This window comes from Gymnoscopelus microlampas (genome assembly GCF_963454915.1).
Source record: "Gymnoscopelus microlampas genome assembly, chromosome: 21".
Lineage (NCBI taxonomy): Eukaryota > Metazoa > Chordata > Actinopteri > Myctophiformes > Myctophidae > Gymnoscopelus > Gymnoscopelus microlampas.
Window position 1 is genome coordinate 15044393 of NC_139958.1, and position 27694 is coordinate 15072086.

General features: G+C 40.5%; 1 protein-coding gene across 6 annotated transcripts in view; it reads right to left on the bottom strand.

Moving 5' to 3' along the window:
• ptpn13 (protein tyrosine phosphatase non-receptor type 13) overlaps positions 1-27694 on the bottom strand; it is an 84316-nt gene that overhangs the window by 37180 nt on the left and 19442 nt on the right. For all 6 annotated transcript variants that reach the window (XM_084046720.1, XM_084046721.1, XM_084046722.1 and 3 more), the window contains exons 3-7: positions 27230-27396; positions 23423-23488; positions 21308-21493; positions 20605-20692; positions 9988-10620 (exon numbers count right to left, since the gene is read on the bottom strand). In XM_084046720.1, coding sequence (XP_083902846.1) covers positions 9988-10620; positions 20605-20692; positions 21308-21493; positions 23423-23488; positions 27230-27396 — 1140 coding nt within the window. The remainder of the gene's footprint in view (positions 1-9987; positions 10621-20604; positions 20693-21307; positions 21494-23422; positions 23489-27229; positions 27397-27694) is intronic.

Sequence of the window (27694 nt, forward strand, 5' to 3'; positions counted from 1 at the left end):
CCGTACGAAGGTGCCATATGCAGAAAATAGTCGATCTAAACGCTTACAATGTATTGCAAGCTTGTAGATCTGCAAAATGTGGTTGCGTGACACCATGGTACAACGAAGCATAAATAACAGCCTGCAGTGGGTGAGGCAGGCCGTAGCTTTGTACAGAGAGGGAGAGAGACAGCGCATGGATGGAAGACTGAATACATCACTTCCAAGCCAGTACTTCAACATTCAGGTTATCAATATCCCTGTGAATGTGTGCGGGACTGTCCCACGCAGGAATCAATTACAAGATCCAGACAACCCGCATTGAAATTCAGGCCCTGAAGCCAGTCGTTTAGGAAGTGCTTGACTTTGACTGCAGCGGAGTGTTCTATGGGCGGAGCACACATCTTAAATGTCAATTATCGAACGAACATTTCGTTTCATTGTGGGAAGCCAACATGGTGATCGCGATAGAAATAGGATTGATTGTGCCGCCCGAGCGGCTGTTTGGTAATCAGAAGGTTGCTGGCTCGTACCCTTGTCGGCCTGGTCCATGTATGGAAGTGTCCCCGAACAAGACACTAAACTGCTCCGTGGGCAATGCATTAATGGAACTTCCCCATTGCTCCTAATAGTTAGGATGGGTTAAATGCAGGGGACACATGCCACACATTTGTAAAAGTACAGTGACAAACCCCCCCCCCCCCCAACCCAACCCACACACACAAAAAAACAACTGAATGGGACTGAATTATTATCTATAATTGCTTTATACATAAGGTTGAAAATGGGTGAAATGTTCCTTTAACCCATTAAGACCTGGAACGCATCTGTGTCACTTTAGATTCCTTTGGCTATTCAAAAATAGCAGATATACAAGCTTATAGCGCGGTTATGAGCTTGCAGATCTGCTATTTTTGAAAAATCTTTACTTTTTTTTCAAAAAAAAGTTAGGATTTAGATTTTTTTTAAGAATCGCCTCAGATCTTAATGGGTTAAGTGGTTAACCAAGTGTAAAAATGATAATGGAATGGTAAAACTTTCACTGCAATTAACCAATTATTTCAACCTTTAACTTGGTAAAGGTTAAGAAAGTCAAGCCTTCTTCTCCCTTGTTCAACGAACTTGAAAGTCCGGCTCCCGAGTATGAATCGCACCTACATAGCTCGGATAAATGGCATTCCCCAGTCATTACTCAGAGACTTGGCTTCATAGATGCTCTTTTGTAACAACTGGTTTCACCCCATTATATTCCGTCTCTGTAAACATCCGAAGTAAGCTACATTATGTGTGTCATCAGCAGCGATGAGGAGGACTGGTCTTGTCCTGTCACCTGTCACCTGAAAGATGTCATTGTTCGCCAGTAAGTCCTCTGAGGCGTCATTGTGTGTCAGAAATTCTTTGGATGAACAGTGTTACTGTACATGTATTACAGGTAATATGTAGTACCCGACCAATATATAGCCTTGGCTGATCAATTCTCCATTATTTTCTTTTTTGACATTAGTAACTATCAGCAGTTATGCAGCAGATGTGTCCCAGATCATTTTTAAAGTATAAAAAAAAAAGAAAAAAAAAAAGATATTATATATTTCTAGCTTACAATTATTATAAATGTTTTCAAATAAATGGACAAATACATTTTTCAAACTGATTACAACATTTTGTGCTTTTTGCAAAATGTCGGCCAAGATTATGGTTAATCTGGACTCTCCAAAATCGTGATCGGACGCAAAATCTGGCATCGGTCGGGCTCGAATATGACGAGTTGTGCTTTCTGTGACTGTGCTTTAACTTCACACAGTAGTAACGTAGGCACACCAACACACATGTAAGTCCAGAGAAACAGAGACATTTGTTCATACTCACATTCACATGCACAGATGTCTGCATGCACACACATGCATACAAACACACACACTTGACCTTGTGAAGGAGTTGAGAACTGGGTCATTTAAATGTAATCAAATGAAATCAATTGCCTGTTATTTAAAAGTAATATTTGACACAGGAAAGCTTCCTGATACAAAACATGAATGAATCTAAAAATAAGCTTTGGTCAGGAACATCTGCGTCTTTCACCAATCATAGAGGATCAGTTATGTGCTGCACCAGTCTAAAAGACAAACCAAACCAATTCAGTTTCAGTTTCACCCAGCTAATGGCTTCTCAGATGAGTCATGATGAGGGCAGGGGAATTTATATTCCATCGTACAACGGTGTCGCTCACCGCAAATAGCAGATATACAAGCTAACAACGCGTCACATCTGTGACTCGTTGTGAGCTTGTAGATGTGCTATTTCCGGTATTAGGAATACTAGATCTTGTTCTTGAGTGGAGACCATCTGATTGTGTGCATGTTAAATGCACATCACAGAACCTGCTTAATATGGGCACTTGGGTGGCGCAGGGCTAAAGTACGTGTCCATCACCGCATAGTCTAGGGCAGTGGTTCTCAAACATTTTCCCCAAATAGATATGTATATGAGGCCGCGGACCCCTACCTGAAAATGTGTTGTGCCAGGGACCCCCAGAAGCAAAGATTTAAAAATGTTTGTTTTAAAAAATATATATAATTTGCACACATCTTCACGATTTTTCAAAAATAGCAGACCTACATATAATATGGATAAAGGAGTCAAATTGATTGTGACACTTTATTAACCAATTTTGCTGGGGACCCCCCGGTACCCCCCCAATAACCCCTGGGGGTCCCCAGACCCCACTTTGAGAACCAATGGTCTAGGGGTTAGAATCCACAGCTGTGCATCCGGCTTGGCCAAGCACAATACAAAAACAACTGGCCGTGTTTGGGGGGGAGGAAAGCCAGGTGGGAAGGAGGGTGATCTTTGTCGCTGCACTAGCGTCTCCTACGGAGGAGGCGTAGGAAGGAGACGCTATGCCCTCCTGGTGGGTGCTCCTCACTGGCAGGTGAGCCAGTAGGGTACAAACACAGATATGTGTGAGGAGAGTTAATTGTTATAACGACCAAATTGGGAGAGAAAAAAGGGGTAAACCGGCTACTGTAAATGTTATAGAATTATTGCTCCATCAGACGAAAATACAACTATTCAGTAAATATTATGAAACAAAGACAAGCATTCACATAATGGTTTAGCAAATATTAGAAATATTTACATGACACAGACATCACTAGAGCAATTATTTCAATACATTAATTCGATTAACTGTCTCACACACCCCAAAGAATGATGATCAAACGTTGTTGTTGTTGTTTTTTAAATCAAACTGCCGTGCAAGTCAGCCAATCAAGGAAGGGAAGGAGGGCAGGAGTAAAATGAATGGTGCATGACAGTGAAGGAGAACTAAAGCACTGGTTTAGTCATCACTGGTTGTTGGTCAATCCCAGTTCCCCCAGGGGAGGAGTCCTAACCACCCACACACTCACCATGCTAACCTGGAATAAACATTTCAACATGAGCTTACACCGCCTACCCTTAAGGCACAGAGGAGAGGAATGAGGGAGGGAACGAGAGAGAGAGAAAGAGAGAGAGAGAGAGAGAGACACATACTGTAAGAGATGATTGTCTGTCCTACTCTTGCCTGTTGTCGGTTTGTGAATGTGATTATTGGCCAGGAGGAAGCAGAACATCAGAAGCAGCAGCTCGACAATGGTAAAATTGGCAAAGGATTAATGGCCGAATTAACAGCTAATTCACGAGAAGGCATCAACAGCGCTTCTGCTGAGCAAACTATTCTTCCACATAAGGGGGTGTAGTCAGTAAATGCGCGCACACGCACACACACAGATCTTGAGAGAGAGACAGAGAGCAAGGAGCAGAGAGAGAGACAGAGAGACAGAGAGTCAGAGAGAGAGACAGAGAGAGAGAGAGAGAGAGACAGACAGAGATAGAGAGGGACAGACAGAGACAGAGGGACAGAGAGAGAGAGAGAGAGAGAGAGAGAGAGAGAGAGAGAGAGAGAGAGAGAGAGAGAGAGAGAGAGAGAGAGAGAGAGAGACGGACAGAGATAGAGAGGGACAGACAGAGACAGAGAAACAGACAGACAGAGAGGGAACAGAGAAGGATGTTAGTCATTATCAGCAGTTGTTTCATCTACTATATTATACTATAGCCTTCATCAGCAATCAGCCAGGGGCTCATCCAATGATTTAACACTCCAACTGCTTTCCAAGTGGTCTCTCTACACTGGCTCCATCTCATTCTGGAGAGCCACAGAGCAGCACAACAACAAGAACAGTCTTACTGATGCATTGCAAATGCCTCATTTCCTTCTACATATCCTGTCTCTTCCATCACATTCCCTTGGTTCCTCGCTCTCTTCTCCTCCTCCTCCTCTCAATGTTTCTTTTCTGAAGAGATGGCTCTGTCTAAGCCTGATTTATATACACTTAGTAGTAGTAGTATAGCTGCCAGTGACGTTCAGCAGAAATAGTAGATCTGCAAGCTCACAACGTGTCACGATGCGATGCATTGTGAGCTTATAGAGCTGCTATTTTCAAGTACATTCACTTTTACTTTACTTAAGTATTTTTTGTATCCGTTTATATACTGTACGTCTACTCCACTACATCTATCTCAGAGGTAATATTGTACTTTTAACTCTCACTACAATTATTTGAAGATTTAGATTATGAATTATAAGGCATTATTAAGCTAACCACGATGAACACAGTAATGCACTATTATTAATTACAGTCAAACGATATGATTGTGAATTCTGCATCATGAGAACGTTTACATTTGGTACTGTAAGAATATCAGTAGTAGAAATGTAAGAATATTTTTTAAAGTGTCCTTTTGAATGCAGGACTTTTACTTGTAACAAACAGAGTAACAAATCCAGAGTACTTTCTTCCACCACTGGCTATTTTCGGTGTGCGACATGACGGGCGACCAAATATAAATGAGGTGTTACTCCCTCTCTAGGATTAGATAAACAGTATGCAGTGGTGGAAAGTAACTAAGTACATTTACTTAAGTAAAGTTTTGAGGTATTTGTTGTACTTTACTACATCTCCAATTTCCAATACTTTTACTTCTACTCCACTACATCTCAGAGGCAAATATTGTACTTTTACTCTTACTTTATTATTTGAACACTTGAGTTACTTTGTAGATTTTATTACTGTATTATTGTAGATATTATTACAAAACATACATTAACCACTTCAGCCCTATACACATTTCGGCCATTTGAAAATAGCCGATTTTCAAGCTCACAATGCGACGCATTGTGAGCTTGTAGATCTGCTATTTTCAAAATATTTGTATACATTTGAAAATGGGACATTCTGCATAATGAGTACTTTTACTTTTGTTACTTTAAGTACATTTTGATGCCAATACTTTTACACTTTTACATTTTGAATTTCCAGACTTTTTACTTGTAACAGACTATTTTGATATTGTGCAGTATTGATACTTTTACTTAAAGTAATAATGTGAGTACTTTTTTTCCACCACTGTGACAGTCTGGCCTCTAAGGGCAGCTCCAGCTGAGAGGGGGGACACAAAGCTCAGACACTGAAGTTATTGACAGTCTGGTGGCCTCCGGGAGAGAGAGGAGGAGGAACTCCCACCAAAACATATGCTGAAGTGGATAATGACAGCTTACTGCAACTTAATGTTTCCTCCGTGTTTTGCTTGACTCAGCACAAAACTCCACACAATGTAGCTTTTGTACAAAAACCCATCTCAAGCGAAGATTGGGGTGGAAATAACAAATTGCACGACACTGCAAAAATCGTATATCTACTACAGCTGAAGAACATTGTTGTTGTGCTTTTAGAATGACAAATAGCTTTAATGAGAAGAAGCAGACAGAGTTCTTCAGGGTAGTTCAGTTTGATAAAAAACAAAACGGTCATGCTCACGACCACAAGCTTCCACCGAAGCTTTTTGGTCGTTAGCAAGCACCCAATTACTGTTATACCTGCGGCCTTTGAAGTTAACTAACCAAACAGAAAAAAAGAAAGACTAGTATGAACATTTGGGGGGCTGTGCTTTATATTAGGCCCCTCCCCCTTCTGTTAGGACTACAGTATTCCAACACAACGGTTCCTCCGGCCCAAACCAGCCCCAGAGCCGCATGACCCGCTGCCAAGCACCGGAAAGTCCAATAACGTTTGGAATTCCCTCATCCGCTACACATGACTCCAATTACAGACTTTCAGGGTCTGCTAGGAAACTTTCTACAGACGGAGGCACCTTGGCACTAAAGAAAAAAGGGGATTGGGGAGGGGGTGGGGGCGAGTGAGTGAGTGGGAGGGTATAAACATGCACATGCACACACACACACACACACACACACACACACACACACACACACACAGGGCAGAGAGAGGAAGACAGGAGCGAGCAAGCACCGTGTAACTGGAGGAAACCTGAGAGCATTGACCACTGCTGCGCCATCATTTTCCTGCAGAAAAGAACAGAAAAAAGTAAGAGAGAAAAGAGAAGAAAGAATATTTGTGCCAAGTAACACATCTACGAGGCCCTGCGAATGGTCTGTGCTCAATTAGGCCCCATTCATACTGTTGCAGAACAGCCTCTGGGGGCGGAATATGAAAATATTTTGGTTCAAGCCATCATATTCAGACCCTTTTGTTTTAATGGAAGTGAACATTCCTTTGCATCAGCAGCGGGGTCTCTTAATGTCGTCCGTTTTCTTATCTGTTGAAAACGATGAAATAATAGACAATGGGCCCGCATCCTTTCAAGGAGAGTCACTATTGGATGGGCTCCACACACACTCACTCGTCCACAAGGAGAGTCAGTCAGTCAGTCACTCTCTCTCACACACACACACACACGCAGTGGTGGAAAGTAACATTTACATTTACTTAGTACTGTACTTCAGTCATTTTTTTAGGCATTTGTACTTTATTTGAGTATTTCCAATTTCCAATACTTTTACTTCCACTCCACTACATCGCAGAGGCAAATATTGTACTTTTACTCCACTGCAATTATTTGTAAGCTTTAGTTACTAGCTACTTTGTAGATTTACAGCCCTACATTTCGGCCATTTGAAAATAGGCGATCTACAAGCTCACAATGCGTCGCGATGCGACGCATTGTGAGCTTGTAGATCTGCTATTTTCAGAAGCTGTTCATACATTTGAAAACTGATCTGAAATGTTACTTAAGTACAGTGCACCACTGAATACCACACACACACACACACACTCTCTCTCTCTCTGGTGGGCTGGAATCTTCAGTGCGCGTCTCTCCTCTTCACACCCGCACAGTAAATACAAAAGAAAAAACAAGTGCGTCTGATTATAATCAGTTAGAGGGGAAGTAAAGGAGAGAGAGAGAGAAGGAAGGCAGGCCTTTGCTGGGGATGAAAAGCCATACTGTCAGGGAAAAGAATGCCTTGGGTTGGTGGCTTGGTTGGTCAGAATTAAAAATAGCTGCCCAAAAAAGCTGGGAGGGTGCAGTTATAGGAGGAAATGGAGAGACTGGGGAGTGTGGAGGAAGGAGAGAGGAGGAAAAGAAAGCAGAAGAAGAAGGGTTGGATGACAGCAGTTTATGAGGCCATTCATCTAACCAGTGGTGTAAAGTAACTAAGTACGTTTACTTAATTTTGAGGTATTTTTTTTACTTTAGTGGAGTATTTCCCATTTTCAATACTTTTACTCCTCTACATCTCAGAGGCAAATATTACACTTTTACTCCACTACAATTATTTGAAAACTTTAGTTACTAGTTATTTTGCAGATATAAATTATTATATTATAAAACATACATTAACCACTTTAGCCCTATCTTATACATAGGCTATTTGAAAATAGCCGATCGACAAGCTCACAACGCGTCGCATCGCGACGCGTTGTGAGCTTGTAGATCGTCTATTTTCAAACATTTTAGTACTTTTACTTTTGGTACTTTAAGTATATTTTGATGCCAATACTTTTGTACTTCTACTCAAGTAACATTTTGAACACAGGCCTTTTACTTGTAACAGAGTATTTTTATATGGTGGTATTGCTACTTTTACTTAAGTAAAAATACTTCTTCCACCACTGGTTAGGAGGAAATGGAGACTGGGGAGAGTGGAGGAAAGAGAGAGAGGAGGAAAAGTAAGTAAGAAGAAGAAGAAGGGTTCGGATGACAAGCAGTTTTATGAGGCCATTCATCTAACACGCTCTCCTCTCGTGTACGCCGTCCCCAGATGGCCCGCAGACACCGTACAAAATATTAACTGAGGATGTAAACATTATGTTCCACATGTGACTCGTTGCATATAGCCGGGGCTGTGCCTAAGAGGACTTTTCTGAGAATTTAGTTAAGCGCTCCAGAGTAGCTTACAGGCTACTTGACTGCGGAGGAGCTGCTGGTGAGCTATTGGTTCACATGTTGGGTTTTAAAAAGCGTGAGAATATCTCGGAATAATGCGTTTGTGTGCCTTAGCTACATAAACCCTAGCGTCCCTAGTATTACGGGGGCGAACGTTCGGCCAAAATAGCAGACCTACAAACTCAGATTTTCGGTGAAGAGATTTGGTGTAGAGGGGGAAAAAAAGGAGAAGACCAATTATATAGTCCTGGAGGACCCTGGTCAACTGTATATATAGGGTTGAATTGGTTAACCCATTAAGACCGGGAACGCAGCGGTGTCATTTTAGATTTCTTTGGCTATTTTTGAAAAATCGTGAACATTTTTTTAATATATATATATATATTTTAAAGCCAACATTAGTAACTCAAATCTTTGCTTCTGGGGGTCCCTGGAACAAAATATTTTGAGATGGGGGTGGCGGCCAAATACAAAAAAAAATGTTTTGGGGGTCCTTGACATGAAAAAGTTTGAGAACCACTGATATACCAACTAACTACTACTACGTAGTTTTTTTCAAAAAAGGATTTAGAAGAGATTTTGTAGAATCGGTGTATGTGTGTATGTGTGTGTGCGTCTCCACAAAGAAAGAGACAGACTTGGGCCATACAGCATGTGTGACAGTTAGCAGCAGGTTAGAATAAAGCCTAACCTGTAATTAGAATCAGCTATTGGGAGACTTTGCAACCCCTGACTCATACATTCTGTCTAAACATTATTGCACCGCCTCCACCGATGGTGTTTCGTTCAAGCACAGCAGCCAGCTTTCATCCCACACAGCAGTTATACACATGGACACGATAAAATGCAGAGTGTTAATTTAACGCTGAGAGTGTACAAATTGACCTGTAAAAGGTTCAACTGTGTAACACAGAGTGCCTCTGTGCCAACCTCGTCCTATCACACCGGTATCACATTAACCTCTCAGATAAGCTCACCTGACAGCCACACACACTATCTGTTTCCATTCAAACCGCCGTGGGTTCCTTCTATTTTGTTTAGACTGTACATATGTAAATAATACTTGAAAAGGTTAGCACTGATTTATAGAGGCAAACCAACTCGACGCTGCAACCCAGTGAACCACATGACATGAATAGTCAGGATGGATCAAATTAATATAATTGAAACTTCCAGTTCCTGAGGAGTTAAAGGGATAGTTCACCCCCAAAATTACTTTTTATCTATGATTACACACCCCATGGAGACTTGAATTCACGGAGATTTTTTAGTTTTTGTCACATTCCTAAGCCAATAATTTAAAATGACAGGCAGTGGCTCCGGTAGGAGACTCAAATTGCCAACTTTGAGTCTCCTACCGGAAACATTGGCATCTTTCTGTCGGTCATCAAATTATTGCCTTAGGAATGCAACAAAAACAAAAAAAATCTCCATGAATTCAAGGCTTCGTGGGGTGTGTAATTGATAGAAAATAAGTCATCTTTTGGGTGAACAATCCCTTTAAGAAGTTCTGTGTTGATCTCTCAGGCCAGGCTCCCGGAGATAAACATACAAGATCTGATCATCAACATCACATAATAGCTCAAATCAAAACAGTCTGAGCCATAAATAATATGTAATGTCAGAACATCAGGGTCATATGATCAGGATTACAGTCAGTCTACTGTAAGGAGCAGCGAACAAGGTTCTAAAGAGCACCTTGAAAACACTTCATGAGGTACTCACCATCTATCGCCTGCCTTAGTACCTGCAGCTTCCGTTGTCTCTCCTTGATCTTGTCATAAGCGCTGTTGAGGGCTGAACCAACAGATAGGGCCGAGTGGTAATGGGGCTTCCTGCTCTTTAGTCCACCAAACTCAGAGTACCGAGAAGCCCTGGACGCCTGCGTAGATGTCTTTTGCCTGCCAACGGAATGGGTGCTCAAGGCACTGCTGCCCCTACGCGCGTCCTCCAGTGCCCCGAAGCGCAGGGCGTCGGGGTCTATGCAGGCCAAATCCACAGAGGAGGCCCAATTCTTCTTGGCTTGGCTCGGCCCTAGATCTCCGCTGCGATAGGGTAAAGATCTCTGGTCTAGTTCCACAGGCCGTGCTCTTTGTTGATGTTGGATTTGCAGATGGGTGTGGGAGTGCTGGTGCTGAAGCGTGTGGGTGTGGGGTTTGGCGTAGAGGTCAGTGGGGAACTCCGACCCGGGGTTGTAGTCGGTCGGAGAGTATTGCGAGTCCGCCGCGGCCTCGTCCCCCTCCATGAGGTCCTGGATGGGCAACGAACCCATGGAGCGACTCAGACCCCGGTTCAAAGACGCTTGCTCCTGAGTCCGAGCCCGGTAGCGTTCTAGGACCCTGGGTGCGGCACTTCTCCCTGAGAAGAGTGAAAGCATATTAAAATAATGAGCATTGTTCTCAACTTGCCGGATCATTGAGTGTCTTAGAATTGTGACAAATAGAAAAAACTAAAAGCATTCATAATAGAACCATGGACATCCATAATTGACTCACAGACTTAACAGCATTTAACAGGTTCTCAGCAGGAAAATAAATAGACTAAGTTACGTCATCAAAATTATTTCCCATAATAGTAAACCGATTGAGTGATCATCCGCAACAAAAACTTAAACTACAAATACAAGTGGATCCAATTTGTCAATTTGAAATGTATTAAACATTGTTATCAATATCTTTTTTCACTTTTCTCCCAATTTAGTCATTATGCCAATTCCCAATTCCCCCGTGTAGTCCCTTTCACTGCTGATCCTTACTAGTTGGTCTTGTGGAGGGTGTGGACAACCATGTGATTTCTCTAGTAGAACTTGTTTTCATGCGACAGTGAGCTGTTTCATAACACATGCAGAGGAACACTATAATTCTTACTTTTGTAGGCACCCCCGACTTAGGCCCTACCCACCCAGCTTCCCACACACACAAACATGGCCAGTTGTGTTCATCAGAACGTCCAGCCCAATTGGATTTCAATCCCAGTCTCCACGGTGGTGGACACTGGGAAGGAACTTTACCCCTGCGCCACCCAGATGCCCGTAAACGTGGATTTGAACTAAATCCGTGCAACACAATAAGTTCTTTAATCAGAGCAGTTATCATAGGCATGTCTTCTAATGATTAGAAGACATGCCTATGCTAGCAGTCTTAGATGACTTTGGCTACTAGGCTAGGCAATTCCAGCTTTGTCACACACAGCTGATAGGACTCCAGTCCCCTCTTCAGCCTTGACCCAACATACAGAGGAAAAAGGGCTCAGAGCACTTTTATTTTGAGAACCACCTACATGTACCATAACTGTATTATTACTAGGGGCCAAAATGTCATCACCTTGCATTACAATTTACGACCCAGATGCTGCTAACTCAACTTCTAATGACTTCTAAAATAATTATCTGGTTCAGTTTCCCATCTATCCAACCTCTTTGGACTAGAGATGGAGCCTCACAACAACCAGCCATTGATAGGGAATGAATTAAATTGAATTAAGTTAAATCAATTTGTAAAGTAAACAAACCGCTGGACAATCACAAGCATTAACGTCAGCACTTCAAACTGTGTATTTAAGTACAAATTAACCACTTCTCACACAGCGAAAATAGATGATCTACAGGCTCACAACGTGTTGCATGTGAGCTTATAGATCTGCTTTTTGTAACATTTTAGGATTTTTATTTATTCATGTCTTCATTCTTTTTATATTTTTGCCTATAATTACGTGGCAAAAAATAGGGATGCCAGGTCAGCGTATTTACTAGCCGGCTGCAGCTGAGTGGGTAGAGAGGCCATATGGTAGTTAGGTCGCCGGTTGGCCCCCCCGCCATGTCTATGCGTCAAAGTGTCCCTGGGCAAGACACTTAACCCCAACTGTGGCGATGTATTAATACTGTCCACTGCTTCATAGTCAGGATGTGTAAATGCAGAAGACACATTTTGTGTATGGGCAAATATAAATTATAATGCTTTGTTTTTACGGGGCCAGGCTTCCAGCATGGACCCGTATTGTTATTCGCATTATTCCATTTCTTCTTCTTCTTCTTCTGCCGTTTTTGCCAGTTCTGGCTGAACCGTGCATACGCTTTTTATGAAACTCGGCCATATGATAGATGGTCATGAAAAACGATCAAAAAATAAATCTCACAATCTTTCGTCGAAAGGTGGCGCTATAGCACTCAGTTGAAAATGCCAACTTTGAACAGGTACAACTCATGCCCTGTTTTACCTACAGCCATAAAACTTCAATACACACATGCGTCTCCTCATGATGAACAACTTTCACACTCTGACTTTTGACCTCTGACCCTTAGATCTCCCACCATTTCGAATTATATGAAAAACAGTTAAAACCTATCTCCTCCTGGGATTTTTGAGTAATCTGCACGAAACTTTTTACACATGAACTTTGGACCTATACCAAAAAACGTTTGCAAAATATCTTCCATAAGTGAAAAAATGAAGCTTTAATGAGCCAATGAATATTGCAGTTTTATGACAATTATTCATCTGCCCCTAACACATACATGCAGACTTACCATTCTTTGAAACTTTGCAGAAATGTAAAGGGCCATTCCAAATATCACTGAAACCAATCTTACTCCAATTGGTCAAACGGGGGCGCTATAGCAATTTTTTGAAAATTGAAACTTTAAACAGGCAAAAGTCATGCCTCGTTTGGCCGACAGCCATTAGACCTGCTTACACATGTGCCTTGACTAATGAGGAACACATCTATCACGTTGACCAGTAAGCACCGCCCTTAGATTGTCCGCAATCTTGAGCAGTTTGAAAAACACTTAAACCCAGGATTTTTCAGCTATTTGCGTGAAACTGTATGATCTGTGTGATCTCCTTTTTCACAGGTTCTTGTCTGTTGGTGGCTTCTCGCTTAAATGTGTGCCCCACAACCTGAAGGTCACCAGTTCAAGCCTCACTTGGTGCAGACTTCATCTAAGTTGCATTTCACACAACATGACTATCAATGAATACATCTGCAATTGTTAAAGATAACATGAAATACTTAATTGAGTGTTTTTTATATACAGCTGATCTACAATCTCACAACTTTTCAGATAGCAATGAGAGTATGTTTTTTCAATGTATAACATACTTCATTGTGAAAATAGCCGATGTACAATCTGACAACTTTTAATGGTTTGTGAGCTTGTAGATCGGCTACTTTCACTAGTTTTGGTTCTGAGGAGATGTACAATTTCTTCATTGGTAAATGGTTTGTGAACGAGTGATCTTTGTGTTAGTGAAACAGGGGCTTGGGTCATGACAGAAGGCAAGAGTTTGTGATCCTCAACAGACAATATCAGCCTAGACAAAGCTATAGCACTATAGGTAGTGTTGCAGCTACCTAAGAGTGCCTCACGATCGCAAGGTTTCCGGTTCAAGCCTCACTTGATGCAGACTCATTTAAGTTGAATTGCAAAAAACATGACTCAATCTATTCCGTTTCCATGGCTCTCTCTCTCTCTTCAATCTATTCCGTTTCTATCTTCAATCTATTCCGTTTCCATGTCTCTCTCTCTGTCTCTTCAATCTATTCCGTTTCTATCTTCAATCTATTCCGTTTCCATGTCTCTCTCTCTCTCTCTCTCTGAGGGTCGGCCATAGCTGAGTGGTTAGTGAGCCTGCCTAGGGAGCCAGAGGCTCTGGTTGACCCAGGTACGATTCCAGGCCAGGTCAGCAAATGTGTCGACGAAATGAAATTTGTCCCTGAGCAAGACTCTTAACCCCTAATTGCTCACAGGCCCTCATTGGAAACAAGACCGCAAGGACTTTCATGAACTGACCTGTTAAAGGAATTATCATTTCTCTTTCTCTCTCCTGGCCCCGTATTATCGCTGCTTGCAGCTATATTTTTTCTTTGTTTTTCTTTGGAGCCTAAGGGGGGAGGGGGGAGGGGGGGGGGGTTGTATGTGTGTCTATATAGTCTTGTATGTTATATCAACGCGATCTCTTTTTTTGTATAAAATGCTATACATTTATACGTGTATATTCGTGTATGTAACATAAAAACTGTAAAATAAAGTTGTATAAATAAAAATAAAAATAAAAAAAACAATTATAATATTTATAAGGATGATCTAGGCATCTCGTCTTGAAACACTGTGCCACAGCCACTATAAGAGACTGATGTGTGTGTATCAAAGCAAAATATGCTAGAAAGGTGCGCTCAGTAAGGCGCAAATCTCCATCATGTCCCAAGCATTTTGTTTTTGGACATACACACCAGACAGACAGACAGACAGACAGACAGACAGACAGACACCTTCAATATGACCTTTTCTAGACAGTGAGAAAGCTTGAGAGAGATATAAATGAAGAGAGACCACGAGAGTGCGAGAGACTCATGAATGGAGGTAGACGCTTGTAAAACATTGCACGTGGTCCTTTAATCTACAGAACAAAGCATGTCAGTTCTTTATGTACACAACATCAAAGAAATTCACTCTTCCAGGAACTCAGTGGAAACAGACCAGGAAGGAATAGATTGAAAAATAAAATGTTACGGAACAAAAAGTCTGACCTAAATTTCAGTTTTCGACTGTTTTGACTGAATTGTTGCCAGACGTTTGACAACCATTAGCATTGTGACGTTGCTGTCCTTAAGCAGGACAGATGTAGCAATGAGGCATAAAACATCTAGCACGAACAGAAGAAACAAAGACATAATTCTCCCAGCGACAATTAGCCCATTAAGACCGGGACCGCATCTGTGTCATTTTTAGATTGTTTTGGCTATTCAAAAATAACAGATATACAAGCTCATAGCATGGGACTGAGTGCCGCGCTATGAGCTTGTAGATCTGCAAAAAAAAATGTTTTAATCGTGAAAATGTGAGCAAATCTTTGAATATATATAGATTTTTAAACAAACATTTTTAACTCAAATCTTTGCTTCTAGGGTATTCTACAAATGTCTTCTAAATCCTAATAGTCTTAAAAAAAAACTCCGTTTCTATATCTGGTGGTGGTTCTCAAACTTTTTCCATGTCAAGGACCCCGAACATTATGTGTATTTGGCCACAGACCCCCAGCTCAAAATATTTAGTTCCAGGGACTCCCCCAGAATCTACAAGCTTGAATATCTGCTATTTTTGAATAGCCAAAGAAATCTAAAAAGACACAGATGCTTCCCCAGTCTAAATGGGTTAAAGCTTGGAGCCACTGAACTACTAAGTGAGAACCACTCCTTGGGAAGGAAAGAAAGACACTTCAGAACTGAGTAATACTCTCTTTGCATGTACTTTCCCTAGGGCTGGCTGGTGCTCAACCTGGAAAACAAAGCACTGACTGATACAAACAGCAGACCAGCAGCTTCACTGGTGATTCCAAAATATGTATATCTGTAATCAATGCCATGCCGGGCCGCTTACATAACCAGAACGACGGCCATGTTTGTGTTCTGCTCTCCTTCTCCCATTGCCTGAGAGAAATATCAAGAGTTCTCTCGAAAACCACTGGGAAGATTTGGTCATATTTTCCTAAATTAAATCCCACTCTGGGTTGCTGTGTGGTGCTTCATGTCTAGTTTCAGTTTCTTTTTTTCAAGTCAGACAGTCCAGAATATCCCGCCCCCGATTTTTTTTCTCCTCGCTCTGAGCTAGAAGCAGTGGTGTAAAGTAACTAAGTACATTTACTCAAGAACTGTACTTAAGTAAAGATTTGAGGTATTTTTTACTTTACTAGAGTATTTCTAATTTCCAGTACTTTTACTCCACTACACCTCAGAGGCAAATATTGTACTTTTACTAGTTACTTTGCAGATATAAATTATTACATTATAAAACATACATTAACCACTTTAGCCCTATTTTATACCTAGGCTATTTGAAAATAGCCGATCTACAAGTAGCCGATCTTATTTTCAAATTTCAAGTACATTTTGATACCAATACTTTTGTACTTTTAAGTCAATCTTGAATTCCGGACTTTTACTTGTAACAAGAGTACTTCTACATTGCAGTATTGATACTTTTACTTAATTGAAGCATTTGAGTACTTTTTCTACCACTGGCTAGAAGGAGATGTCAGGACTGGGTTTAGGAAGGCCTCACAGCCAGCGTGGTAAAATGTACAAAGAGGCAAGAGAATGCGAACACAACTGCTTTCTTTTAATTTAATTTGATAATTTCTTACCGGGTGCAAAGGTCTAGAGAAAATAATACTTTTACAATCAAGGAGAATACCAGCACTCACTGAAATATCCTTAAGGGTGCGGTCACAGCGAACTTTATTTCTGCCTATGCAGCGGATTCTGCCAATGCTTTTCAATGGGAAATGAGCGTTTTTCTTTTGCGGAAATACGCGAATGGCAACAAACCGCTCCGTTCCCATTGAAAAGCATTGGCAGAATCCGCCGCATAGGCAGAATTAAAGTTCGGTGTAAACGCACCCTGAGGCACTTTTATTTAGCTGGCACGGGCAGCATACAGGTTAACATAATGCGTTTTGGCACAAAAGCTTCCTCAGCAAATGCTGGGTAAAAATATTTGTGCCAAATCTTGCTGGCTGGGGTTTGGGGTAATAGTTTTCAACTGAAACAGAGGTTTTGTTTGGTGAACCCAAACACCTTGGGCTGGAACAGTCTATTGTGAGACGGATATGTAAATATTTGATATAACAATAACAATGTTCGGTGTGGCAAGAGCTCAGTTTCTCAGTGCTCAGAGATTTTCCAGAGCCATTGAGATGCATGAATCAACAACTTATTCCTGAATATATAAATTATAGATACAGTATATAAATCAATTCTGAAACTACATCTCACCTTTTCCACCCTACAGTAAGAACCATTCAGATGGCATGAAAAAAAACAGACTCATTGGTACTGCAGCACCAAACCAGGACTTTAGCTGAACAATAGGCGAGTCAAACAGAAGCATTATCTTCAAAACTCCCTCTGTAATGTTCTGACTTGTCCACAGGCCCACGCTATAGTCTGCCAGAGTTTCTCCCTGGGTGCTGACATCGACAAAACGCCAAGATAGCGCACTAGCAATCATGTACAATGTTCCTGGTCTGTATCCTAGCTAACGCCTGATTTATCCTCAACAGAAGAAAATGTTATTTTTGTCACGGGACGCGTCGCACAACACACAACACTGCTCTTGTTTCACAGCTCAGGAGTAATGGTCTATAGCAACGTAACTTGTATTAGGATCCCAAACACTTCTAATCCTGTTTACTAACTAAAGCTGCTCATGTTGATCTGTGAAAATGGGCCCTGATGTTTGCCACCACACCCCCTGTAACCTGTTCACACAAGTGGAAAGCAGTAACTTCTCATTACTTTTGCAGTGTCTCTAGCTTAACCACATGGACCCTAGCGCAGTGTTGATTACGTCGACTAAAACTATGACGAAAAATGTTCGTCGACTACCTTTTTTCATTGACGAAAACTAAATGAAAACTAAGCTATGATGACTAAAACTATTGACAGTTTCGTCAACAAATAAAAACTAGACTAAAATGTAATTTTATGTTTGGTTGCGCTCGGGTGTCGCGCTCTGAAAATAGCAGATCTACAAGCTCACAACAAGCTTGTAGATCTGCTATATTCAGCATGCAACCAAGTGTCAAATCTGCCATTACGACAGCATCAAGGCCCGCCAAAATTTTAGTCGACTAAATCAACTGTATATTTAGCCGACTATAATCTTATGATATTTAGTCGACTAAAACTACAACTTTTCAGATGACTAAAATGTGAATACAACTAAATAGTCAAAAGACTATGACTAAAAGTAAATCAAAATTTACTGTCAAAATCAACACTGCCCTAGTGTACCTATACTGGGGGCGAACATTCGACAAAAATAGCCGATCTACAACACGTTGCAACGTGTTGTAAGCTTGTAGATCGCCTATTTTTGGCAAAGAAATTTGGTGTAGAGGGGAGGAGGGGTTCCAGTAAAGATCCCTGGGGACTACGATCAACAAAGTGTATAGGATTTAAGTGGTTAACCTTCTACTCAGACTTAACAAGTCTGAGTTCCTGCTCGCTACGGATTTAAGACGGCTTTACAAACCCTGTTGTACATTGATCTGATCAGAGGCAGTGCTAGGGTTAGAGTTAGTTGAACCTGGTGAAACACAAAACTACTGTAACGATAGTCTCAATTACTTCCTCCCTTGTGCATATTTACAGTGGTGTAAAGTAACTAAGTACTAATTTACTCAAGTACTGTTAGTACTGAGGTACGATTTTGAGGCATTTTTACTTCACTTGAGTATTTCAAATTTTCAGTCAGTACTTCTACTACTCTACATCTCAGAGGCAAATATTATACTTTTACTAGAAATATTTGAAAACTTTAGTTGCTAGTTACTTTGTAGATTTTGATTATTGTTACTAATAGCAGATATAATAGCAGATCTACAAGCTCATAGTGCGGCACTCAATGCCGAGTTATGAGCTTGTATATCTGCTATTTTTGAATAGCCAAAACAAATCTAAAATGTCACAGATGCGTTCCCGGATTGAATGGGTTAACATGCAAGAGCTCGACTAAAATCAAATCTTAGAAAATTACACACTCTGACTGAGCGATAAATATTTGCCATGTACCTACGTACATCAAGATCAGGCTATATGTTCAGAAAATAGTTATCCTATAGCTGTCTTGAATGCACTATAAGTCCTACCACTCATCACTCAGACCGTAAAACAGACCATTTGCAGCTGAAATGTGATACATTGCTTTAACAGAATAAAGTCCACGCAGGCTTTCTTTCATCAGGTGTATGGTGTATATTCTATACCAAAAAAAAAGCCTCCCGTTACCAAAAAAAGCATGATGCCTACTGCCTACTGCACTGCACTTGCGCTAATGGCCACAAACAGTGGAGTTAGAAAATCAACCGGGAGAAGTTGACCATTTCCCTCCCCAAGCAGGGTGCCAAGACATTATACTCTTGAGCGCTGGTTATGTGTGGATCATGACACAGATTGATTGCTAATTTATTGCTAAAAAGATTAATTAATTTGAGCAATAATTCATTCAATACAAACACCCCAAGGCAATGTAGTTGCTTAACTCTCCTGATCAGGTTCCACTTGGATCTACCAACCCTACAGGTATAGACAATGATATGGTTCAATAATAAATCATATCTAACAATGGAAACGTTTATGCGGGTGAACATTTTTATTTTAGTTTTATTTTTAATGCATTTCTCTGTCCATTGTGCAGCCCTGCTCTAGGACACTGGTTCCCAAACTGGGGGTCTCCAAATTATGGGGGGAGGGGGGGCCCGGATAATTAGCTTATACAGCCACACTGTATACACTTTCTAAAGTTACAATTGAATGACTTTTAAGACCTTTTTAACTCTTTGCCTGCCACCGACGAGAATTCTGGCAGTGAAAGACCAATACCAAATTGGCAAATATTACGTAAGAAAGAGGCACTGTGAAAATAGCCGAAAATAGCCTCGGGCGACTGGTTGCCTCGTCGCTCAGTAGTCCTTCTGGCCGATCTACACGGTCACAGCTTTTTTCTGTTCTGGCCCCACAGTGGTGGAATGAACTCCCCCACTGATGTCAGGACAGCAGAGTCACTGCCCATCTTTTGCCGAGGGCTGAAAACCCACCTCTTCAGGAAACACTACCCTTCCTCTTTGCCTTGCCTACTTGTTGTCAATTAGTTTTACGTGCTCTTGTCTTAGTGGTTCCCGTTTATTCGATACTTATTTGTTTTAGCTCTTGCTCATTTGATTTTCCTACTTGTCTCATCTAAGAAAGTCGGTAGCTGACATACTGTATTGCACTTTTACCTTAGCGCTAGGTATACTCTTAGTTGCTTGTTTTAGAAGAGAACGCACTTAAGACTTCTGGTGATTAGTAGTTTCCTTGCCTACCTATGTTGAATGCACTTACTGTAAGTCGCTTTGGATAAAAGCGTCTGCTAAATGACTGTAATGTAATGTCTACAAGCTCACAACGCCTCGCAGTGCAAGGCGCTGTGAGCTTGTAGTTCGGCTATTTTAACAATATTTATCTGTGGAACTGAGTCAAACTAAATGTAATGGCATGCCAACAATTCCAAGTGCTTTTCTGGGTGGGGGGTCCCCATTTCAAATATGATTATTTTGTGGGGGGTCGCAGCCTGAAAAGTTTGGGAACCCTTGCTCTAGGAGACAAAACGTTTTGAAAAACAGTGAGTAACCTAGTGCCCTCAAGTGTTTCTACACCAAGAGGGAGCCTTTGCAACATAGTTTCTTAAATATGAGAAGATATATCCACCTCAGTGGGTTCCAGTAAGGGCTTCAGTATAGAACCTCAGTGTGTTTCAGTAAGGGCTTTATAGTAAGGTTATGTCAGCTGCACTCAACTTACCCGAAGGAAGTCCTTTGCCCCGCAGCCTCTCTCGAATCTCCTTACTTCGCTCTGGCAGAGACTCTCTGTCAGTCAGCAGGCCATCCAGCTGAGAACGAAGGGGGACAAAAATGAAGACGAAGTGAGGAGAGAGTATAAAAGAGGCAGAGTACAAAAGGTCAGAGAAGAATAGAGACGGAAACAAGGCAGAAATAATAATGACAAAAGCTACGGTTAGGATGTCATTCTTCCTCTTCTAGCTTGAGGGGGAGATCATGTCTTAGTTGTGGTTGTTTGAGACATGATCTATTATGAAAAATGAATTCATATACGTGCTGTCATATGCCTATTGTGCTTTGATGGGGCAGATAAAGGTTGTTTGACCTCCACTGAAAACTACTTTACTGAGATAATGCCGTGCAGCGTGGCACAGAAACCTGAGCAACACACCAGCTTAAAATCAGATATGGTAACTTTCTGAGACGGTATGAGATTACGGTGAGTGCGAGAGACTTAATGGGAACCGCGTAACAACTGAATTAAGCCTCGTTTCTTCTTTCATCATACGCTATTTTCGGCGAGCAACACCTCGGTACGATGTAGTAATTAAGCATTGATATAATGAGATTAGCTGTATCCAATCCATTGGCTTCAGATGACTATCAATTATTAATATACGTACATACCACATAGTACATGCACAAAATGGTATATTGCATTGTACCTGGGAAAGGCTGCCCAGTACCAGACGAACCAGTTTCCGGACGTAGGTGAAAGGGGGTTCACAGCTGGAGTTTCTGATGTGCTTGCTGCAGACGTCCAGAACGGTACGCACCGACATCCGACTCAACGTCACATCGTCACACATGTTGAGTAGGAGGCTGTTCAGATGCTCACCTAGTTTCATAGGCTGCATTGTGCATGAAAAGAAAAAGAAAAAAACATCACAATCATCAATACACTATCACTTACATATACACTTAAAATGTTTGATATCTGCTGCTAAGTGATGTCTCTCTCCTGCACAAGAGACTGTGATTCTATACCTGCTGCTATTTATATCTGTTGCAAATGTTTCTCTACTCGCACAAGAAGCATTTCTGCCCCATTTTATTTCTATTTTGACCATGTATCAAGTTATGTATATTTTACACAATGTATATTTGACAATGGGTCTTCTTGCTATCCGACTGTTTCCCTTGCTTCTTTCTCTATTCTTTAACCACAGAGCTTGTATGAGAAAGAATTTCATCCACCATTTTACACCTGTAACTTTGTAATGTTTGTAAGGTTGAATTGAGTTTGTACATGTAACAATGTGCATGCATATCTCTATTCAATATAATAATAATTGTGCCCTGTTTAGTTATGGGAATTTCTGTCAAATACATTTGCATATACCTGAAATTCATCCTCTGCATTTAGCCATCCTAATTAAAAGCAGCAGGGCATTTTATGCCTTGACAGGACAGTAGGCTAACAGGAAATGGGGAGAGAGCTGGGGGGGTGACACACAGCAAAGGTCGTTGGAATCGGGAGTCGAACCCGCGACACGCTGTCAAGCTGGTTTACCAGCGTATGTGGTATGCGCCTGGACCGCTAGGCCAGCGGGCGCCACGCAGCAGACTATTTTTTAACAACGCCCAGGGAGCAGTTAGGGGTTAAGTGCCTTGCTTAGGAACACTTCAGCTGAATTCCAAATTCACACTCGGTTACTCTCCTCGAGTCCTCCACTTGCGCCTACCGCCTAAGCCCCGCCCCTGCGAGGAGGAGAGGATTAAATGCGAGGACGGAGTGGTCGACCGGTTGGCCTCATAGGATTGGAATGCACTCAAGCGTCATTTGAAAACGACGGCAAATTCCACGATCACTTATGACGTGTCACACAGCTGGATCACTGGAACCATGAGCCGTGGATGAAAATATACATGCATAGAATAATATGCAGGTATAGAATAGAAGAATAGACAATTCCTCAATGTTCCTTTATAGTTAACATTGTTGTGCAAAGCCATTTATTCGTGAAATAGTGAATGAATCGCCAGGATGCGCAAACTATGAATGGAATCCTGACCCGTCCCTCTTTTTGCTCGGAGATTTGGGGTATTGGAATTCAGCTTTTGACACAGACTGGGTGAGCAGAGGATCGAACCGGCTCAGCTCAGCCACGGCCGCCCCAAAGATTATGTCAAACAATGTATGTTCAACTGATGAAAAGGTTGAAATGAAAAGCAATGACATTTTCAGGGTGGTTTGACAAATTTGCCTTTAGATTTAGCATACTATAATCTCATTCAGGAGTCCCATGATGATTTGTGGTTTGGCTGACATATTTGTGTTGCTCGTAGATAGATACACAAGGAGAAATGGGGCCAAAACTTGCAAGGTAGAAACTCATTGCCTGTCAACACTGTCACCAGTCTGAAAAATGCTAAGAATTAACATATTTATAATGCTGATAAACACAACCAGAGACTGGTGCAGATGCTATCTGGCTTAGCTAGGACCTGGACAGACCTGGATGGGCATTATGTATTTGGGTTTTTTATCTATCTATTTTTATCTGGGTTGCACAATATATAAAAAATAATCGAAAATCAAGATTTTACATTTTACAATTATGTAATGATGAAACATCTTATTTTGTCAGCTGTTGTAAATTGCCCTCATCGCCTCACCATTACACAAGGATTAATAACCAGAACACACTGTACAAGTTATCTCTCCACCCGTCATGCTCAGTAAAATCACGCAGGCATTACATACATCATTATATAATGTAACGGCTTATGGGCGTTATATCAGGACAGGTTGATCTGCTGTAGTGGATCTACTGTACCTGGCTTTGGGGGATCTGGTAGTCGGCTCCCCAGAACAGAGTCATCCCCAAGGAGTACATGTGCATCTGTGAAAATGAACACCAGTTGGGGTTAAACAAGCACCATAACATCAGGCCTGTCACAATTATTACATAATCGAAATTATTTTGCATAATCGTCATAAGCGTTGCATGTTGAAAAATGTTCAAACATTTTCAAAGGTTTTGCAAAAATAGCAGAAATAGCTGATCTCCAAGGTTACAGCTTGTAGATCAGCTATTTCCGCTATCTAAAAAAAAAATTTAAGTAAAAGATTAGTAGATGTGTCAGTAATTTCTTTGTATATCTATCTAGGTTATTTGCCCTGTGCAATGTGTGATTATGAAACATTCATATGTTCCAATGTTCAACGCCAAAAACACAATTAAAATCGTTAAATCGGCATTTGTGTGACAATTAATCGTCAACTTAACTTTGTAATCGTGACAGCCCTAGTTGGACATGGTGGTGATTGGGGTCAGCATGTCAAGTTGGTGACAAAATTAGGGGGTAGGTGATGCAACACCATTCTGAACCTTAAAGCTGATGAAGTAACATGGGTCTCATCTTAAAGCTCTTTTGTGATTGTAAGGAACGTACAATTCAATCTACTTCAGAGAGCAGAAAGCAGACTTTTTCTCTTAACCCATTAAGACCGGGAAAGCATCTGTCATTTTAGATTTTAACCACTTTAACCATTCATTTATACTTTGGCTAAAAGATATGAGCTTGTAGATCTGCTATTTTTGAAAAATCTCAAAGATTTGTGCAAATCTTTGAATATATATTTTTTAAGCGAACATTTGTAACTCAAATCTTTGCTTCTGGGGGTCCCTGGAACAACATATTTTGAGATGGGGGTCCACAGCCAAATACATATCATTTTGGGGGTCCTTGACATGAAAAAGTTTGAGAACCACTTATATTATAGCAACATAAGTAAAAAAAAAAAGAAAAAAAAGAAGAAAAACTGTTTGGATTTAGAAGACATTTGTACTGTAGAAGATTTTAGTTAAAAATGTTATATATATATATATATATATATATGTTGCACAATTAATCGAATCAGACACCTATGCAATCTTGATTTCAATATTATTATTATTTTTTTCTTTAAATATTTACAAGAGAATCGTGATCTCAATTCTTATGGAGGAAAATCGTGATTCACATTTGAGCAAGAATCGTGCAGCACTAATATATATATATATATATATATATATATATATATATATATATATATATATATATATATATATATATATATATATATATATATATATATATATATATATATATATATATATATATATATATATATATATATATATATATATATATATATATTCAAAGATTTGCACAAATTTACAAGATTTTTTTTTAAATAGCAGATCTATAAGCTTATAGTATAGTATATTATAGTATATTTTTGAATAGCGAAAGAAATCTAAAATGACACAGGTGCGTTCCCGGATTGAATGGGTTAAATCCCAAAACATTTTTCCATTTTCCTTCCCTCGCTATTCTGCACCGAGTGCATGGGAGAGAAATCACTTCCCCTGTAAGTAGGTCTTGGTAGGGGAAAGAATAACTCAGGGATTGCCAAAGAATGCAACATAGCCTTCAAGGTCTTTCAGGAACAGAGAGCACCCCACAAACTTGAAGGCATATTCGCATTCGGTAAATGTGGAAATTTAAATCCGGCCCGTATTATAGTTCACCATCCCAATTGTTTGCACAGAGAAATGCTATTTGAACTGATCAAAGATGACATGTATTCAACCGCAGTCTCTGATTATTAGAAAAATATATAATGTATTGTAAAAGATAGATAATTCATCTGTAAACTGAAAGAACTCAGCAACTCAGCCAAAGGGCCAAGGGTGGAAAACTGATTCTCTTGGGGTTCTCAAGTTCCTTTTATTGTCATTCATAACTTTCCAAACATATATATAGACCGGTATATTAAAATTGAGTAAGTATTACGCACATAAATTACAAATAAAACCTTAGACCCATAAGATTTCACAGTATTGCACATACTATGTTAACCCATTCAAACCAGGAACGCATCTGTGTAACCACTTTATCTATATTTTATACTTTGGCTATTCAAAAATAGCAGATATACAAGCTCATAGCGCTGCACTCTACTATTTTTGAAAAATCCTGAACATTAGTGCAATGGTTTGAATATATAGATTTTTTTAAGTGAACATTTGACTAAAATCTTTGCTTCTGGGGGTCCCCATTGCAAAATATTTTGAGATGGGGGTCTGCGTAAAAATACATCTAATTTTGGGTGTCCTTGATATGAAAAGTTTTTTTTTCAGAAAACTGTTAAGATTTAGAAGACATTTGTAGAATCGGCCTCAGGTCTAAATGGGTTAAAGTGCATGTGTGTTTCCACTGGAATATAATCAAGGGTCAATTCTTTTGTGTGTGTTGTTCTTTGTTCAGCGGTCTAATGGTCTTCAGGTAAAAGCCGTTTTTGAACCTGACGTTCAAGTGCGACTCAGCAGACTCCTGCCAGAGGGCAGAAGGGAGAACAGGCTGTGTGGGAGGGATGGGGAGTAAGTGGGGTCACTGATAATTAGTGGTGGAAGAAGTACTCAAATGTTTTACTTAATTAAAAGTATCAATACTGCAATGTAGAAGTACTCTTTTACAAGTAAAAGTCCGGAATTAAAAATGTACTTTTACAAAAGTATTGGTTGTACAAAAGTATTGGTATCAAAATGTACTTAAAGTACCAAAAGTAAAAGCACAAAATCTTTTGAAAATAGCAGATCTACAAACTCAGACAATTTGAAACACTCCAGTAAAGTAAAAGTACCTAAAAATTGTACTTAAGTACAGTACTTGAGTAAATGTACTTTGTTGCTTTACAAAAATCTAATCACAGAAGCTTTAAGCCCTACTAAGCAGTCATATGGAAGAGTGTAGTCTCACATTGCCAGACGATCAGAGATCTTCGCCTACAGATAAGTCTGGTGACATGATCTAATCTGGTGACATTATCTAATCTGGTGACATTATCTAATCTGGTGACATGGATCTAATCTGGTGACATGATCACAGCACGGCACCTGGTGCAGCGCTATACAAGCTTGTAGATCTGTCAGAAGGGATGAAGAAATTACAAGTAACTCAACAGCGCCTGCTCTCATACGGCCTTATCGCTGAAAAAAAATGTATACTCTTATTTTGGAAGAAAAAAAGAGGCCCCCACAATCAAACTCTGGCTCAACGAGATGACAGAATCTTTACATTTATAAAGAATCAGATTTATACTCAAAGACAAACTGAAAGGTTTTCAGAAGATTTGGAAGCCTTTAGTCTCCTTTCTTAAAGGTTGAATTAGGCTAATCCTTGTGGATGACCCGTGTCGCACGTAATTTGGGGCAGCACTTCAGGGGAGGGGTGAGGGAGGCGGGGGGGTCCTTTAGTTTTTAGTTTAAATTTGAGAGTATTCTTTTCATTTTACCTGTTTATTTTGTGTATATGTCTGTTTGTTTTTGGGGAAAAAAGGAAGCAATCCATGTATGAAATGTATAATCCTAATCCAAAAATGTTCGTGATAAAAAAAAAGAAGATATACAAGCTCATAGAGCTTGTATATCTGCTATTTTTGAACAGCCAAAAAAAAATCAAAAAATAACAAAGATAATTTCCCGGTCTTAATCAATGGGTTAAAAAACTACATTGAATTTAGATGTAAACAAGGGGCTACAACTATCAATTATATACTCTGAGCGACCAGTCTATCAATGCGTTGGCTCCTATACCTTCTCTATGTCAGAGAGGGAGGCCAGGGCGACCCCCTCCAGGACCTCTGGAGCTGTGAAGGCCCTCAGGTCCTGCTGGGTGACGTTCTCGTCCGTGAAGGAGACATTTCCAGAGGGCATCAGCAGCAGGGACCAGGGGGAGATGATGAAGCCCAGGGCCGAGGGGTCTGGAGAGAGAACACAAACATAAAACAGTTTAGTACCAGGACTGGAAGCACAATCCTGCACATCATGTTGCGCTTACAACTAGACAAAATCTATTGTCTTAACCACTTGAAACGTGGCATCCCTCTTTTCGGCAAATTCGCAATAACATAATTAGCAACATATTTTGGCTAAATGCTTATGGGCAGGTGGTACAAATACATGGACCATGCGTCCATTTGGTTCCATCTGTACCCTTGCGGAGTTTTCGATCGCGGGTGCACTTTGTTGTCCCTCCCTGAAAGTCCAAACTCTCAGTCT